At 41.1% G+C, this 17,180-nt stretch overlaps 1 protein-coding gene across 8 annotated transcripts in view; it reads right to left on the bottom strand.

Moving 5' to 3' along the window:
- Positions 1-17,180, bottom strand: part of PITPNM2 (phosphatidylinositol transfer protein membrane associated 2) — a 1,082,174-nt gene that overhangs the window by 85,560 nt on the left and 979,434 nt on the right. For all 8 annotated transcript variants that reach the window (XM_085633970.1, XM_085633975.1, XM_085633974.1 and 5 more), the window contains one exon: positions 4,954-5,118. In XM_085633970.1, coding sequence (XP_085490096.1) covers positions 4,954-5,118 — 165 coding nt within the window. The remainder of the gene's footprint in view (positions 1-4,953; positions 5,119-17,180) is intronic.

The following is a 17,180-nucleotide window of genomic DNA, read 5'->3' as shown; positions in this document are numbered from 1 at the left end:
TCCCCAGTCTGCCACAACACGGCTGGTGATCCCGAGTGCGAGAAAGCTTCGGGCTTTCTACATTGGAATTTTGGACGTGTGCTAAAGATTGTTTGCTTTGTTCGATTGTTTAAATTATTTAAGAAGAATTATATACTTGGAAGCAGTCTCTAATCTAAGAGAAAGCATGGCACCAAAGCAATGAGGAAATTAGAGACTTGTTCCCAACGTTTTTTTGCTGTAGTATATTCTAAGCCCGACGCAAAACGTTTCCAAACATAAATTACACTTACTATGGCAGAACAAAATCCTGAACTATGGATGTTCTACTGCAGTAGATTTTAGGGTTAGAAACGTGAAAATAAGAATTTCCCACGGCAGTGTGCAAAAGGAAAATGTCCATTAGGAAAGTGGCGAACAACTAGAACACACCCATAACATAATCATTTAGTGCGTTTTCAAATGCTTTCCCAATGGGTTCTACTTCCACTTAACTCATGACAGAAATTGTTTGCAAGCTGGGTGTGTCCATCCATCTCTGATAGTCTGCAAGGGTTTGTATGGGGAAGCTATAGTACCCCCTCTGACTGGTGCAGATCTCAAAAAACACTTCTAGAACTTTAGTGAATACGCAAAATGTCAAACATCCAGCCAATACTTAGGCGGAAGCCTACAATGGAAAGATTTTTGACTCTTCTGATTCAAACATTTCTATATATACAATATATTACCACTGGTACAATGGATCACGCTCCTCAAGATCACAATAATCATCTGCCTCAAAATCGCAGTATAACAGGCTCATCTTCATAGCACATCACACTACCCTCAGCCTGTATTTCAACTCTTTAACATCCATAACAGACATCCTTTAGCGGACATCCTCTGTGAGAAATAACACTAAAGAGGAAGGCGTACATCGGATGGGAAAAAGGGAGGTGACAAAGGAGGTATAGAAAAAGATGGACAAGAAGGGGACACCATCATCAGAATACTCATACGAATATAAAGTGGGTGTGTTCCCTGAATATCGACCCTAAAATATCGATGGGATACAATATCGAGGATAAAGTATCAAAAAAATAATTTGACCGGTAACTAAGTTTAGATTTTCTATATCTAACTCTACATATATGGACCTACCCAGTTTATATATCAAGAAGGTATATAGATGTGGAGTTTGGAATAGTAAATCTATACTTCCCTATGTGCATTTACCTTTCAATATTTTGGCCCTTATTATTCTGTCCTCAATATTCTTGTATCACAATATTCTGGGTGCTGATATTCAGTAGTACAATCTATAAAGCATTACTCTGGAAACCATCTCCTAGTTCATGCTACACCTTTCAGATGCATCGGGGAAATAGAACAGTGCAATCAAACGTCAATCCATACAGACCACAAGAGGGGGTGGGGGTCAATCTCACACAATGAGGTCAGATTGATGCCTCAAGATTGTCCAAGAAGGACCATGCTACCTTCAGGCTAGCGAAAACATGCTTTATCACTGTGCCGACTTTTCAACTTCGCCGAGCTCCATACTGAGGTTTTAATTACTATTCTGCAGTAATCCTTATGAAGGAGCTGAAACAGATGTCATCTACACTGAGTTCGCTAACCATACTCAAGAAGGAGAACTATGTTACCTTCCACCTGGAGAGATTCTTTCAGAGTAGCTACCATCCCCAAGACAGTCTCCTGAATATCCGGACACCGAGAACAGTAACCGTGTCCACACAGGAAAGCGCGCCCAGCCCAAATATCCTTGATGGAAGCTGAATACTTTTGTTACCTCATCAACACCATGGTTTTGCAGTAGCAACTGATGTTAGTGGAAAAAAGAATACACTGTCTCTGTGAAAGATATCCTATGGGGCACTGGAGGAAACCCCTAGACTTGGATGCTGGACCCTCTTCATGTGATTTCTGCCATTTCCACCCGGCTCTCCAGAATGATTACGACGGATGCCATTGTCTGCCTGAAATCACTGTGTCCCTGCTGCTGTTGCTTCAGGTCCCCAATGTGATTCTCCAGCTGGGAGACTCTGGCATCCATTGGTTTTACTGCTGACTGGTGCCCTTCACCCTCAACTCCATCACTCCCAGTCAGTTTTCTAAGCACTTAGCTACATGATCTCAGTGGGCACCCATATCACCAAACTTCCCATTCTCTTGTAACTACAACTGTGCCAGCTTTTCAGTATATGTCTCTTTTCATTGTAACCCACTAGCTGGGTCGATTTATGTAAAATACATCAATAAATAAAATAAAATTCTGCTGGAAGATTTTGGACAAATGGGTTAATATATCTAAACTTTACCTGGGCAGTACATTAGTGTTTAACATGTTAACAACAGTCCAAGGTCATACCAATTTTAAAAATAGCTGCAATGATCTATTCACTTTATGACAGTGAGGTTGAGCCATTGACCACCTGAAACAAAATATTATTGTTCAAACAACTGGTATGTTCTTAATTGTTAGCATCTGGATGATAGTTCATTGGTGTTCATTCAGCGCGTTAGAATGAACAAAAGACTTTAAAAATCCCCCTATTAAACCTAAGGTGATGCAATGCAGTGGTTCAAACCTAGAGAACATTGGTGTACCGACAAATTGCACTGCTCCTGGCCTCGTAGATGAGCTGCACAGCTACTGCCCCCATAGATGAGATCACAAATTACATCACTGGTAACATCAGTGTTGGCATATCTGTCCCTTTTGCCATGTTCCATGCCTGCAATATATACATATACATAAGGCATGTATTGCATGGTCCAGGTAACAGGTACACACAAGGGCTTTGGGGACACAATCATGTGACGTGCACAGTATAGTGCATTCAGCCACCCAATGCTCCTTCTGTTAGGGCAAAGCACATGGCATGTGGCTACTCCTGTGCTCACTTCAATGGTGTTTGGCAGGTCAGATAAGATATCATGGCATGTCATTTCATGTGGGAGGCTACAACAAGAGCAAGAGTGGGAAGAATTTTGATTCTAAAGAAAACTATTACTCTTCAGTTTTTAGATATTGATTCACAGCTATAAAATGTCTTCAAAAGGAGATTTTTCAGAGGATTACTTGTTTAAAAGGTAGGCTAGTGTGTCATTTTAATATATAACCAGAGTTTTTAGTGAATGTCTTGAGATGTGTAAACATATACATAACGTACAGCCAGAGTTTTTTCCGAGTATTTCTTGCGTTTTGCAAACATATACTTTAACCAAACAACTGTAGGACATTGTATGTGGCCTATAGCCATGCCCTACAGACAATACTATTGTTAGCAATGACCGTACCATGTGGTCAAGAGTAAACACGCATTGGTCTTCACCCATGCCCTGTACGCATTACTTCTGTTTGCAGTGTTTTAAGACCATGTCTTTTGAGCACTACACACAGGTCCGTTGGGTGGGCTGTGTGCAGGACATCAGGGCATGCTCTAAGGCCAAGTCTAATGGGGACTGTGAACAGGGGATGAACTAAGGCCCATAGGTAGAAGGGAATGACCCACAGCCTTTTGTGCTGGGCAGCTCCTTGTGCAGTAGTCAGGCGCACAGGGGCGGATTGCTTAATGATAGAGAAAATAACTGATTGTAAAGCAATATTATTATGAGTGTCAGATTCAATTTCTAGTTATGCAGGCAGCCTCACTTCTCACACAACTTAGAATAAGTTTGACTTCAGGTACCAAAGAAAGTCATTATGCAGGGATAAAATGTTATCTGCTGCAGGATTGGCACGATTTAAATATAGAATTTTTTAGGGGAGACAACCCTGAAACACTACTTGGTAAAACAATTTGGAAAATGTTCTGAGGAGGGCAAATCGAATCGGCGTTGAAGGGTGAAAACAAGGAACTAACATCAGTGCGCCAAGGTGGTCGTGATGTTAGATTGAGGGTAAATTCTGGAGCTGAGGGACCACCTAGTGGCACAGAAGACCTACTTTAACTTTCCAGACCCAGTCTGGCACGTGGAAGAGATTCAAGGGCTAAGAATCTGCAGGCAAAAGTATCCACCAGAAAACCTTGTATGTATGTGGCAATGTGTGGATATGACACTGTGTAAGGGACCTGGCTCTTTATTCTTTAATGTGTTCCTCAGGCACATTTATGATATTACAACACCTTTACGGGCTACACTCTTTGGATCTATATGCATTATCCCTCTTCATGGTGTTGTATAAAAGTAAGTATAAATATATGGCCCTTGGGGCCTACCATCATAAAGTCATGTATGCTATAATTTACTATCAAACAAATAATAAACATACGCTCAAGAGTTCATACATTAACCAACACATAATATAATGATGGCAACATATGGAAACGATCCTCAACCCTATGTTAGACTATAGGAAACCATTTCCTTAGATTGCTTCAGTGGGCTTTGCCCTTTAAATTGTACAATGTGCTCTACTTAGTCAAGAGGTAGAGATGAGGATGCTCAAAACCCTATTTAATATAATTGAGGATCAATGTTTGGGGAAGGAAGACAAAGCTATGGCCCACTCTACTACTATCATGATAAAATAACAGAAAGCCTCAATTATGACAAGAATCACATTTTCCCATACTCTTTAACATATAATTTATTTTTGGAATACAGGCCTTTAAGCATTTTGATCCCACTGGTGGGATCACTGAAAGTTGTTTATTGAGACACTAATGACCTAGTCCAAGTGAAACAATATGGACACCAAACATTCCAAATAAACAAGGAACACTTTGCAATGAATGTGGGGAACTAGAAGGCAGTGATTTACATATAGGAAGGATAACTTTCCTCTGTCCTATACACAAAGTCCTAGCCTGGTGTATAAGAATACATAAATGCACACAAACAGGCACACACAAAAAATCAAATGATGGATGAGGTTTTTTTTTTTGCTTTGTATGATGGCATGAATCTGGTATGTGGTATTGGTCCCTGGAGTGAGTGACATGGAGTCTGGTAAACACTTACTGTTAGCTATGTTGGAAGCAGTGTAACTGTCTGCCATTCCTGAGACCTGGCTGGCAATGCTGATCTCACTTGCCCTCCGGAATCCCCTGAAGTTGGGGGCAGTGATAGGGGAGGAAGGGGACGAGTTTTCCACGAAGAGTGCACCATGCGACTGAACAACATCCGCTATGAAGCCGAAACAGGGAAATCAAAAAATTAGACTAACAGGCAAGACAAAATGAAAGACAAATCTCAAGGAGAGAACGGAACAAGACTGCAAGCTAGCTCAGATGGAATGCTTTCAAACAGACTAACAGAAATGTATTTCATCTGAGTGCTTTTCAAATAAAACAGTTACATAAAATAACATTTTTCATTCCTTTGGGATGGAAAAAAAGATGAGTGAAATCATAAACTGATTTTTTTAATTATAAATGAAAAGAATAAGTACTGTGTATATACAAATATGAGCACACACATATCTATATATACCTAACATAAACAGCGGGGAAAGTTGGAAAGATTATAGGAATTGGGGGTTTTCTCATACGCAGAGTAAAAAAAAAAGCTTATTAAAACAAAAAAAGAAAAGGCTAAATTTAGAGAAAATGTTTAAGTCAGACAATAATAAGTGGCTTTGGTGAAAATATTTACTTACAAAATAATGACATCTCTCCTCTCCATTTCTCTAATGCCCCCAAAGTGAAATAGCTAATTTTAAATCTAGTAAGTAGGAGTGACAACCAGTGGGCTGCCATCTTGCCTGTTTCTACTCAAAGGTTACCCTGCCCTTTTCTTTCCCAAGGCCACCAACTATTTGGCAATGGTTTCTATGGAACACTTTGGTGGTCACTAAGAAGAGTATGGAAGAGGATTTTGAGACCGAATGTAATGACGCTGCATTATGTTAGCAGGAGCTGCTTCTTTTTCGAAATAAATCTTTTTTTCTATTTTTAACTTACACAATTGCACTTCTTAAGAACGTTTATCCTACATGGGCCGTTTTACAGTAGTGCTTATGCATATACATTATTTAAACAAGAATACATTTGCTAGTTTCGATTTATTTGTTATATATGCTCTCACTTGAACAACATTTATCATAATACCAGATTCCTAAACTGATTATTCACCGCTATGACATGGCACAGAATGGACACAAAGGGTGTTCTCTCCTGTTTCTATCTCACATCTCTTTGAGAGCCTATCAGTGCAGTGACGGGTCTCTGCTCTACTGGAGGGCGGAAAGAACAGCTTCAGGAGTGCAATGGAAGGGAAAGGCAGACAGGGGGTGGGTGGCAGGAGGCTAGGATTTTTGGGCTATCTGGGAGAAGAAGAAGAGGTCATATTGTGTATCAATCCCCCTTACTCCTCTCTACCTGCATAGCAGGTGAAAAAAGATGTAGGTAACAGGCATAACATACATTTATAGGTGGACAAAAAGTGAATAACTGACATGTTTGCTTTAGTTGTCTATTTGATGTCACTCTGAATCCCCAATAAAAAATATCCTGTTAATCACTGTTACCCATCTATTATATTATATACTGGTGATATGACTGTCTAGGATAGTCATGACTGTGTCATGGAGATTTAGGCTGATGGTCTGCAAATATTGCTAGCCATTGAGGAGTCTTTTTCGACCTGTGTTTTAAATGCTGAAAACGGTATTCAACTTTTTGAGTCACAATCTTTCAAAACCAGATATTTTCTGAAAGGTAAAGTTCCCATTTAAGGCAGATGCAAGCGCTCAGTAGTACTATATTAAATGTAAATATACACTTAGAAACCAAGATATACTATTTAATATTAGTCGCTAATCGTGTGGCAGTCCAATGCAATATTAGGATTCAAAGAAGCTTCCACTGTAGCCAACTGCCGTTGGGTTAATGTCTCCTGATGTACAGAGAGCTGTACGCTACCAAAATGTTGAATTTTGATTGGCTCCTTGCTGGTTGACATCTATCAAGGAGAATCATGGCTAGTACCATAGTCAAGCCGAATTGCAGTTTCAACCAACCATCATTTTGCCTTCTTTCCTTAACAGCTGCCTGTTGAAATCATAGAGTTCGAATAGAGAACTAACGTGTTCACCTAACTCACAGAATGTGCCTGAAATGGGTGACATAATGCTCGATAAGAGAACTTCACAATCATTCACTTTCCTGTGCAGATGGCGGAATATGTGCATCAAAAAGTATCTTATATCTCCTGCTATGGTCCCTTTAAATAAATTAAATGGGCCCCTGAAACATCCCTTTCCATTTGTTTGTATTCATTATTAAAGAGTTTCAAGTCTGTGAAAATTCTGTCGTCCTTTACAGTTTTCACTGTATTAAAGTATTAGCCGCATTGTTCGGAATGATTTACAATGTTATTTATTTTAATATGTGTTTTTATTACTTAACTTTCAAGTTGCTGGTTATTAGGTGTCCTGAGAAACACAGTATCTTTGTTTCCAAAGGATCCCACATTATCACTGCACTTAGGACGGGTGCATCCATTCGCAAGGTGGGAGCTCGCACGCCGCATGGCCAAACATACACAAAATACAGAGCCCTCATGAAGTCAATCGAAATATCTATCTGTAGCTTTTGTATCGGCATGACGTTTTTCGGCGTTTTGACTTTATCAAATGCCATAAACTGCTTTCAACAGTGTGCACATCCAATTGGCTGAAATACCATATCCCCTATTCTCGATGGTGGAATCATGGCCAATGAGAGGATTACATTTTTCAATATCTTTTCCCCTCCCTTCAGACATCGCAACTCTGTCCACGAGCTAAAGAGTCGGCATACAGATATATATATATCTCCGTCTTGAATATCCCATTTACCAGGAAGGACGAAAACGGACCCAAACAGCTTTGTGCAAAGGTATGTATTATTCCATTAGAACACCATATATATATATTTAACTACTAACAATGATTTATAAGCTAGTGCATACTTATGAATGGATACTCAACTACTGAACTGACAACAAGAAGTGGGAAAACATTTTTTTAAAAAGCATAATTAAATGCCCAAACAGCAACTCATTTGGGGGTGGGGGGGCGGGGGGGGAAGGTGTCTAACAGCCAAAAAGATACATCTATTAATTTTAAATATCAGCTCTGTCTGCAATTAGCTTCTAAAAATCTACTCCCATACACTTTTATGGAAGGGTTAAAAACCTATGTCTGTCGTAATTAAAGAGGTGCTAAGCAACAAAGGGAATGGAAATATGGAGATATGGAACGGGGATGCTAAATTTAGGAAGAGGTCTCTCTCATGAACTATTTTACATCTTTACAAACATATTATGCCATAAATGACCAAAGCCCATACTTGACCTCATTTTGTTTACCCAGCTAGTTTCGTATCTGCAGTAACACCTCAATGTTCATTTACTTCAGCATACTTTTTAGGAAAACCTTTAAATTTAACAGCTCCTAATCATGCAAAATGGTGTTCAGGAGTGCCTCACTTTTGTCTTTAATACAGAATGTTAGCACTCAAGATATTTATTAGAACTCTGTGGTGAAGCTACAGTGGAACATTGTGGAACTATCTGACAGGCTGCTGTTGGAAGTACGTTTAACCCAGCATATCAGCCTTATTTTTATACATACATGAATAAGATATTTGGGAATGTATAGAAACTGTGTTCTAGTTTTAAAAAACATCTGCTGCACTTGACACAGTTTGGATGTGAAATATGTTTTCTATCAAACATGGTTTATCAAATCCGAGCACAGTATCATCACACCATCAACAAATAATTTATATCATGACAAAAATTGGTTATCACTCTTTCTATCCGCACATTTTTGTGACCATCAATCCTAGGCACGGACTACAACCCATTTCTATGGAATGCAAATAGCGGAACCTTATCACTCAAAAAATCCTACAGGTTTGGTTCTTGTAACCTTTAACCTCAACTATCCCCATGAAAAAAACACACAACATATGTTTTTGTTGATTTCACCCTAAATTTGAAGGGTCTAATTCGCACCAGCAATAGTATCCAATGAAGAGGACTCTCCCAGTTACTTATTGACTTGGGTGGAGTAGAGCTCTACGCTTAGCTTTGGGCCCTCAACTTATCATTGAGTCCTCTGACTCCACTACACTTGCTAACTGGGAGTTCCTAACAGTTGGATAATACTTCTTAAGTATTACTGTCAACACTTTTATTTGGCAGCTTGAAAAGTATAACCGCTGGGATTCTCAAACCAGTGTATGACATCATAACCACAGCAAAAGCTGTTGCAATACAAAACAGCATAGACAGCATGTTTTTTCTAACGGTTCAAGACACGGCTTCTTCTTGGAATGCAAGCCAGGTTATAGTTTTTGTATGAGTGAGAGGGGTTTTCAGAACTGCCATCTTTTTGTACAGACTGTGTTGCCTACAAAAGGGGTATCCAATATAGACTCGGGAAAGCTGGATCAATTCCAAATGTTCAGGCTATCCTCTTTAGATGAATTAACATACTATGAATCTAAATGAAACTCAATTACACAGTCAATTGTTATCTTGAAGCTGTGCATGGATATGGCAGTACAGGCCAACCTTGAATGAGCCTGGCCTTCTCCAGCTTCTTGCAGGATAAGTGCTGGTGTGATAATTCTCCGAGGTATGTCAGAGGTGAAGTCACATCAGTGGGAGGAGAATATTTTTACTAAAAACAGTAGGGAAATATTACTATCATGCAGAGAAAGCTCTATGGTTTTCTAAAGGGTGAGTGTCAAGGAAAGATAGCATCTGCCTGTAAGAGTGTGCTATGTGCTAATTTGTATAAAGTGCTAATCTAGTTGTAAAGCAACGGAGGGCTAAACATAAGGTAAGAGCCCTAGGATACGATCCATATTTGTTTACAAGAGTTCTCCCACAGAACATTCAGTTGTTAGACACTTGGGATTATGCATATGGGGCTCTTTGATCCAGAACATTCTGCTGATGAGACCTTATAGCCACAGATTCTTTATGCGTACAAATCCTCCTCTTGGACAGATGAGGATTCCTACGCCTCACAACTATGTTGCTTCAGTCAGGACTGGACTTGGTTGAAAAAGGCAGAACACCCTCAGGTACAAAACTAAATACATTCAATTACAAAACTGTATTCTGGGACATTTAGGCAATAACCACCATGAGCATAGATTCCCCGCTCAGCCTTCCTCAACAACTTCATGTCAAGACCACACATTCTACCTCTTTCGCCACATTTGCAAAAGTTATACCTGTCAGGCCATCAGTCCACAAGAAACCTAAAAGATTTCATGTGTGAGGAATGGCGCAGTGGAATCTACATATATGTAGGCTATGCAGTGTAGTATAAGGATCTCCCATGGCCATAAGCAGATGTTTACCAACAGCAGTTGTTAGGACTCCTTCACATTCACACCCAGTCTTTCAACCCTGCACATTTGCTATTTTGTTCCATCATTAGTTCCCTGGACTGCAGCCCCTTTTTGAAGCTTCAGCTCTGACTGTATTTTTACTGCCTGCTTTCCTTACTTTTAGACTTCCCCTTACTGATACTGCAAAGTTGTACCACTCTACTTCAGTTCTTGAGCAAGATGCTTGGTTTGCGGGGGGAAGTCAGAGTCTTTCTGTAATCCAAACCAGTCAGTCAAATTCCTAATATTTGCTGTGTCCAATACATATATGTACTAGAACTTCCTCACTTAGGATGCTCTCCCTTTTTGGCAGGGAAGCTGTAGTTCCTCCACTTGGCCCAAGATGATGTTCCTTTACCACTGGCTCTGCTACTCCAGTCCAAGTCTTCCAACCACCTATCTCCTTGAGCAAGTGCCCTTTTCTCTCTCCAAAAAACCCTCTTTCCCCTTGTACACAGGTTCCCCTCAACTTCCTAAAGTTTTAGACAAGAGGTGAGTGACCCGCATAGGCAGAAGGAGATATTGTCCTCCATATCCTACATTTTATAAAGATGGGGTGTGACAGACTGCCAGACGGCAGCAGGGATTACGAGATCAGTTCCAGCCTGCCATGGCACATAACAAAGATCAAAGATGAGTTAGAAGTCGCTTGACAAGAGCACTCATTTCTTCTTAAAGTATGAATCATATGGTAGGGATACATCCTACAGCCCTTTCGAGAGGTGTGTCAACCTCACTTCCTGAGTTTTTAAACAGGAGGTGGGCAGCCCTTGCATGGAGAAAGAGAGATTGACCTCGATATTCTACACTTGATATGACAACCCCCACCTTAAGTGAACATACAAAAGTGGATATATCTCTCCCTAATGAAAGGAAGATACAACACATAACCCTCCCAAATAGAAAACTCAACACAGCATGTTAGAAATAAAGACATTCTAAAATATAACACATTTCCATCCTTGAGAGAAAACTCAACACTGCATGTCTTTCACCTCAACAAAGCAAAGAAAGAGACAGCACATCTACCTGCCCAAGAGAAAACTCACACTACATGTCTTTCCCCTCGAGGAAACAAACCTCTGCTCCCATCCTTGACCTACTGGTCCCCCCTAGTCATGATATACTTTGCCTGGATAGAACTGAGAAACCCGGAGGGGGGTTAGCCTGCATCTATCGAAACACAATCACAGTTAATCAAACAGACTCCATCTCTTTATCCTCCTGTGAATATCTCTGCACCAACATCTCTGATGACACGGGCATCATCTGCAAACTTCACATAATTTACCACCCCCTGGGTGACTTCCATTAGTTCATCAATGAACTTCAGATTGTCATTACAGCCAACGCCAACTCACAAGTACCGCAGATCTTTCTGGGAGACTTCAATCTCAATTGGAACAATACTGGCGATCATGATGTAAGCGGTCTCAAATCCTTTCTGTCAGATCTGGATCTGTCCCAATTCTGCGACAACCCAACCCACACCAAGGGGCAGACATTAGACCTCATCATAGCGAATACAAACAATATATCACTAGAATCCATCTCCCCATGTGACTAGACTGATCACTACAGCATATTCTTCTCCATCAACAGTGAGGTAACTCCAAAACGAAGCCAACCTACAAAAACAAACAATGGAAAAGGAATATCCAAAATATTAATCCCAACGCCTTGGTATTCCAATGCAATTCCGCCCTGATCCCCTCAACAGACATGGCTGGCGTCCACGATCTCACAGACTTTTACAATGCCACTATGCTTGAAATCCTTGATACCACAGCGCCCCTACAAGAAAAAAACGTCTCCACCAAAATCTCCAAACCATGGTTCAATGAGAACCTAAACTCGGACCGACGCAAGTTAAGACTAGCTGAGCGAACATGGAAATCAGCACCCTCCACTGATCACCTATACTAACTTAGAGCGCTGAGTAATACTTACAACAGAAACATTTTAAAAGCTAAAGCAGACTTCTTCAAAACACAGTTGAACCAAGCCATTAACCGTCCCCAAAAACTATTTGAAATCGTAAACGTAGTGGAGCTAAGCAACCCGGCCACCCCTAACTGCGACGAGCTTGCCAAATTCTTCCTAGAAAAGACTAGAACCATTGAAAATGACATTCAATCCACGAAAGACCTCCAACCCACTGCTGACCATTAGTCTTTGCTTTACACACAGATCAAGGACCTTTTTAGTTTCCCGATCGAAGCTCCAAAAAACAATGCCAACTGGCACTCCTTCTCACCCATCCCGGAACACGAAATCTAGAGCACCCTGCTAGCGATCAACCCTGCCAATCATTTATCCGATCCCGTACCCCCATCTGTATTCAAAATGATAAAGACCTCTATTCTACCCCTATGGGCAAAAATTATTAACGCCTCTCTGAGGCAAGGCTCCATACCGGACTGCCTTAAAATAGGGCAGGTCACACCTATACTAAAGAAAGCCAATTCCCTCTCCACAGACCTCAACAATTATTGCCCTATATCCAACATCCCCACTCTGGCGAAACTATTGGAAAAATGTGTACAAATTCAACTCTGTAACCACATCGAGAACTTCAACCTTCTAGATAAACAACAATCCAGCTTCCGTCAAGGCCACAGTACCGAATCAGCACTCACCCACATTATGGATGACATTTTAAAAATGATAGGTCATAACGAATCGTGCCTATTGATACTTCTTGACCTATCTTCCGCGTTCGACACGGTTTAACACGACAATCTACTGTACCTACTTGAACGAAGGATGGGCCTAACCAGTCCAGTGTTACAATGGTTCACCTCCTTCCTAAGCAACAGAACCCAAAGAATCAAGATGAAGCAATCATTATCGCAACCATCCATGGTCACCCTAGGACTTCCACAGGGATCAGCACTATCACCAATCCTTTTTAATCTACTCATGGAACCCCTCGCCAATGCGCTGAATTCTGCAAACATTCTATATCACCTATACGCGGACGACACACAACTATATATGAAAATCTCCTCACCAGATGACTTCATCTCCCTCAACGCCATTCTTCATAATACCCAAAGTTGGCTCAATGGCAAACACCTCATGCTCAACACCAAGAAAACTGAATTCCTCCTCATCTCCCCACACCCCCAACCACACACCTAAGATAGACTTATGGCTGAAGCATCCAACTTCCTTTGATTGCGCCCCACACATCATTAACTCCGCAAAATCCCTGGGAGTCACCCTGGACAAACATTTAAATATGCAAGCGCAAATCTACAATGCCAAGAGAGCCAATTATCAGTTGAGTATCCTCAGGAAACTTAAACCCTTCCTCCCACAGACTGATCTAAAAATGGCGGTACAAGTACTAGTACTACCGAGACTGGACTATGGAAGCACCACTCTATGCGGTCTTCCAAAATATAAGCTAGCACCGCTCAGGGCGTCACTTAACATTGCGGCCAGGCTGGTCACCGGAATAAAAAGAAATAACCACATCACCCCTGCCTTGAAGGTTCTGAACTGGCTACCCTACGAGGCGAGAATACAACTAAAGATCGCCTGTATGACACATAAAGCCCTACATAGCAACACCCCCAGCTATTTAGCACAAAAGCTGGAGTGGTCGGGAGGATGCAGACATTCGCGAAGCTCGAGCTCACTACTACTAAAACCTCAATCCTTCCACAAAAAGAGAACTGGGTGCAGAGCCTTCTCAGGTATCGCACCGAAGATTTGGAACACCCTTCCCCCAGAAGTACGCAGAATCTCCTCCTTTACCGCCTTCAAAAAAGAAATGAAAATGTTTCTTATGAACAAATTAACATCCTAAAACTTTAACTCTCTGATGACTTTTTGCCACCGATTGTATCCAAACACCAATGCCTACCTCTTTTGTATTGTATGCGATTACCAATTGTATGTAAAATTGTGTGATAACAGTGTACTGTAAAGCGCTTTGATACCCCGGTGGGTCATGTTCGCGCTATATAAACTTTATAAATAAATAAATACAAAGACCTGTGAAGATATCACACATCTACATCCTTAATAGAAAACTCAAAACTGCATGTCTAATAGGTCAAACTAACACATCTCCACACTTAAGAGAAAACTGAGCAGTATACATCTCTCTCTCCTTAGTTAAATAAATACATTGAAAGATACACAGCTACATTTCCCAAAGAAGGATCTGGGCAAGCAAAACATAATAAAACAGGTTGAACTGAAAAGGACTATACAATTACAAAACTGGAAACGTTTAATCTCCTAGGGTTAACAAGTACATTTCTTTAGAATTGCTCTATTGAAGATTCTGAACCAGCTCTACAAACCCAAGAATTCATGGTCACACCTACTGAGAGGCTAGGCAGAATGAAGTACCAGACTCAGCACAATGGAGCATAAACACTGCACAACTTGATGCAAGACTTGATAATATGAGCAAACGGTCATATGAGTGATATGAGTACTAAGGCTTGCAGAATAAGTATCCAGTTTTGCACATGCAAATAAAGTGCATATATTCTGCATAAAGCACAGAGCTCGCACTGGTATGACTGCCTGGAACTAAACAACCCATTCAATGCACCACAGTACAGTGCAAAGGAAGGCACCAGGACTAAGACAAAAGAGTATGCCACCCCAATAAGGGTACCTAACGCACACTAAATGCAACCCACACCTCTACCATACGCTTACAGCACAGCTGCCAGATAGGCAATACTGCTCAACTATTTCATGTGCAGGTGAATTTCCCTCATGGATTGGTAATCCTGCTCAAAACCCACCCTTCCCTCAAGTCTCTGCCTCTAAACGTTCTGCAGATGGATCCTGCTTTTGAGGGACTCTCTTGCATACTCAGTGTGTAATCTATGAACATAAGATGCACCAAGCGAAACCCTCCCTTGTGGATCATGATTCTCCTGCATCAGTTCTTTCTGCTGATGTCTCTTTAAACGAGTTCTCTTCCTCAAACCTCTTTTAATGACTCATTTCTACTACAGACAGGAAATTGACAGTGTCGGAACTTCCTGCTCACATGTTTCCTCTCTCGTTGACAGAGAGGTCCCTAGCTTGGAATCTCTTGCTTGAACGATTCATTTCTCACGCGGAAACCGCCTCATTATAGAGGTATTTTGTGATAGTAAAGATAAGATAAGCAAAATTAAGAAAAGGCTATTATGAAGGACTGCATCCTCAGAAACTGCATAGAGAAAGGGGGTTCTCCTCGTCTAGTTTTAAAACACGACTATTGAGGGGGATGCTCTAAAAAGCCTCATTCAAATATCTAGATATTGAAAAACTAAAGGATTTGCTGAGGGTGAGAGTAGACAGGGAATGAGAGACGACAGAGTGTAAAAGAAAGAAAGTGAGTAAGGGGTAATAAAGTGCACATGAAAAAAGAAAAAGAAATGATGGGATGAGATGGAAAGAGTGAGTAGCGAGAGAAGAGCAGGCAAATAAAGAGCTAGAGAACGAGAGTGAGAAAAATAATGGGTATGAGACAGAGCGAGCATTCCCAATGAAGCGCTATCCTCCATCCCCAAAGAAAGGGTCTAGTTGTTCAGCAAACTCTCCTGCCTGCCCCATCCCCATAAAGTGCTTCTGTCACAATGTTCTATTGTGGAAGTCTTCTCACATCAAATCGGAGAGACGGTGGTAAATGATGTTGAATATTCCAGGGAACACTGATGTTTCAAATGCACTGTTGGCCACAATGACAGAGAAGCTCCAGAGTTGTGTGACTGAGACAGTATTCGCTGCCAGAATTCAAATGAAAGAGTTTGTAGTTAGGAACAGGGGTGGATGGTGAGTTCCGCAAAGCCAGCAAAGTTTGCACAATTTTGTAGACTCTGCGCTCAGTGTAGTGTGCGGAGTTCCGAAAAGCTTTGTGGAGCAGAATTTTTCCTGTCGCGTGGCTCGCTAATGTTAAGTTGGTGAGTACGATCAAGAAAAATCATACGTTAGACCACCTCCTGGTGAGATTTTTCAACGCGGGCGTTCACGGCAGGTCGCTAAAGCTTGTGTTGAGAAACCTACCACTTGCGTTGAGGAAGCTGCAACTCCAGTATAACGTCTACTTGAGCGGCAGAAAGAAGCAGCACCCTCTTGTGCTGCACGTGGTGCCATTTGCACTGATTTTACAGCAGGGGATAAACTAAGCATGACTTACCGCTCTCCACAGCTTGCAAAACACTGCAGATTGCGGAAGAGTTTTTTCGGCATTTACAGAGTTCCGCATAGCAGAACTAAGCAGACTACACCCAGGCCTAACCAGGTAACAGAACATTATTTATGATTCCGAAAATGGGCCCCACAGTGTCCTACTTCTACATGCACCCAGAGGCTATGTAAATGCGTCACAAGATTGGCTATATTCACAGGCTGGCTGAACCTACCCAACAAATGCCTCTGTATGTTCTAAGCTGTTCCAAGAGAAGTTGCAACAACATGATCTTGCAAACATGCTGTGAGCTTGCAAAACTGATATTTTAATATGCCTGTGAAATATTAAAATTCATAAAACGCACGACTCAGTCACACATTTAGAATATTTTTAGACTTCAACATGTTTTTTCCACATACTGCCTGAAAGAAATCAGTGTTTCAAGTGTAAACTGAAAAGTAAAAACCTTATAGAAATTACAGATGCCAGTGCTTATTTGAGGAGGGTGGGGAGGTTGGGGTAGGCAGGGGTGTGCTGGTGCCCTCATATCACTGAAATGATAATGACACATGCTCTATACTGAACTTGTGTTTGAGAATGTCAGCAGCTCCTCGACACATGCACACTGATGGGCAAGACATAAAGTGGGGATACACCGGTGGAGAGAAAAGATGTGCAAAGATCTTGACGAAAGGAAGTAC

Source organism: Triturus cristatus, chromosome 11 (genome assembly GCF_964204655.1).
Source record: "Triturus cristatus chromosome 11, aTriCri1.1, whole genome shotgun sequence".
Classification (NCBI taxonomy): domain Eukaryota; kingdom Metazoa; phylum Chordata; class Amphibia; order Caudata; family Salamandridae; genus Triturus; species Triturus cristatus.
This window is presented reverse-complemented; position numbering and strand designations above follow the sequence as displayed.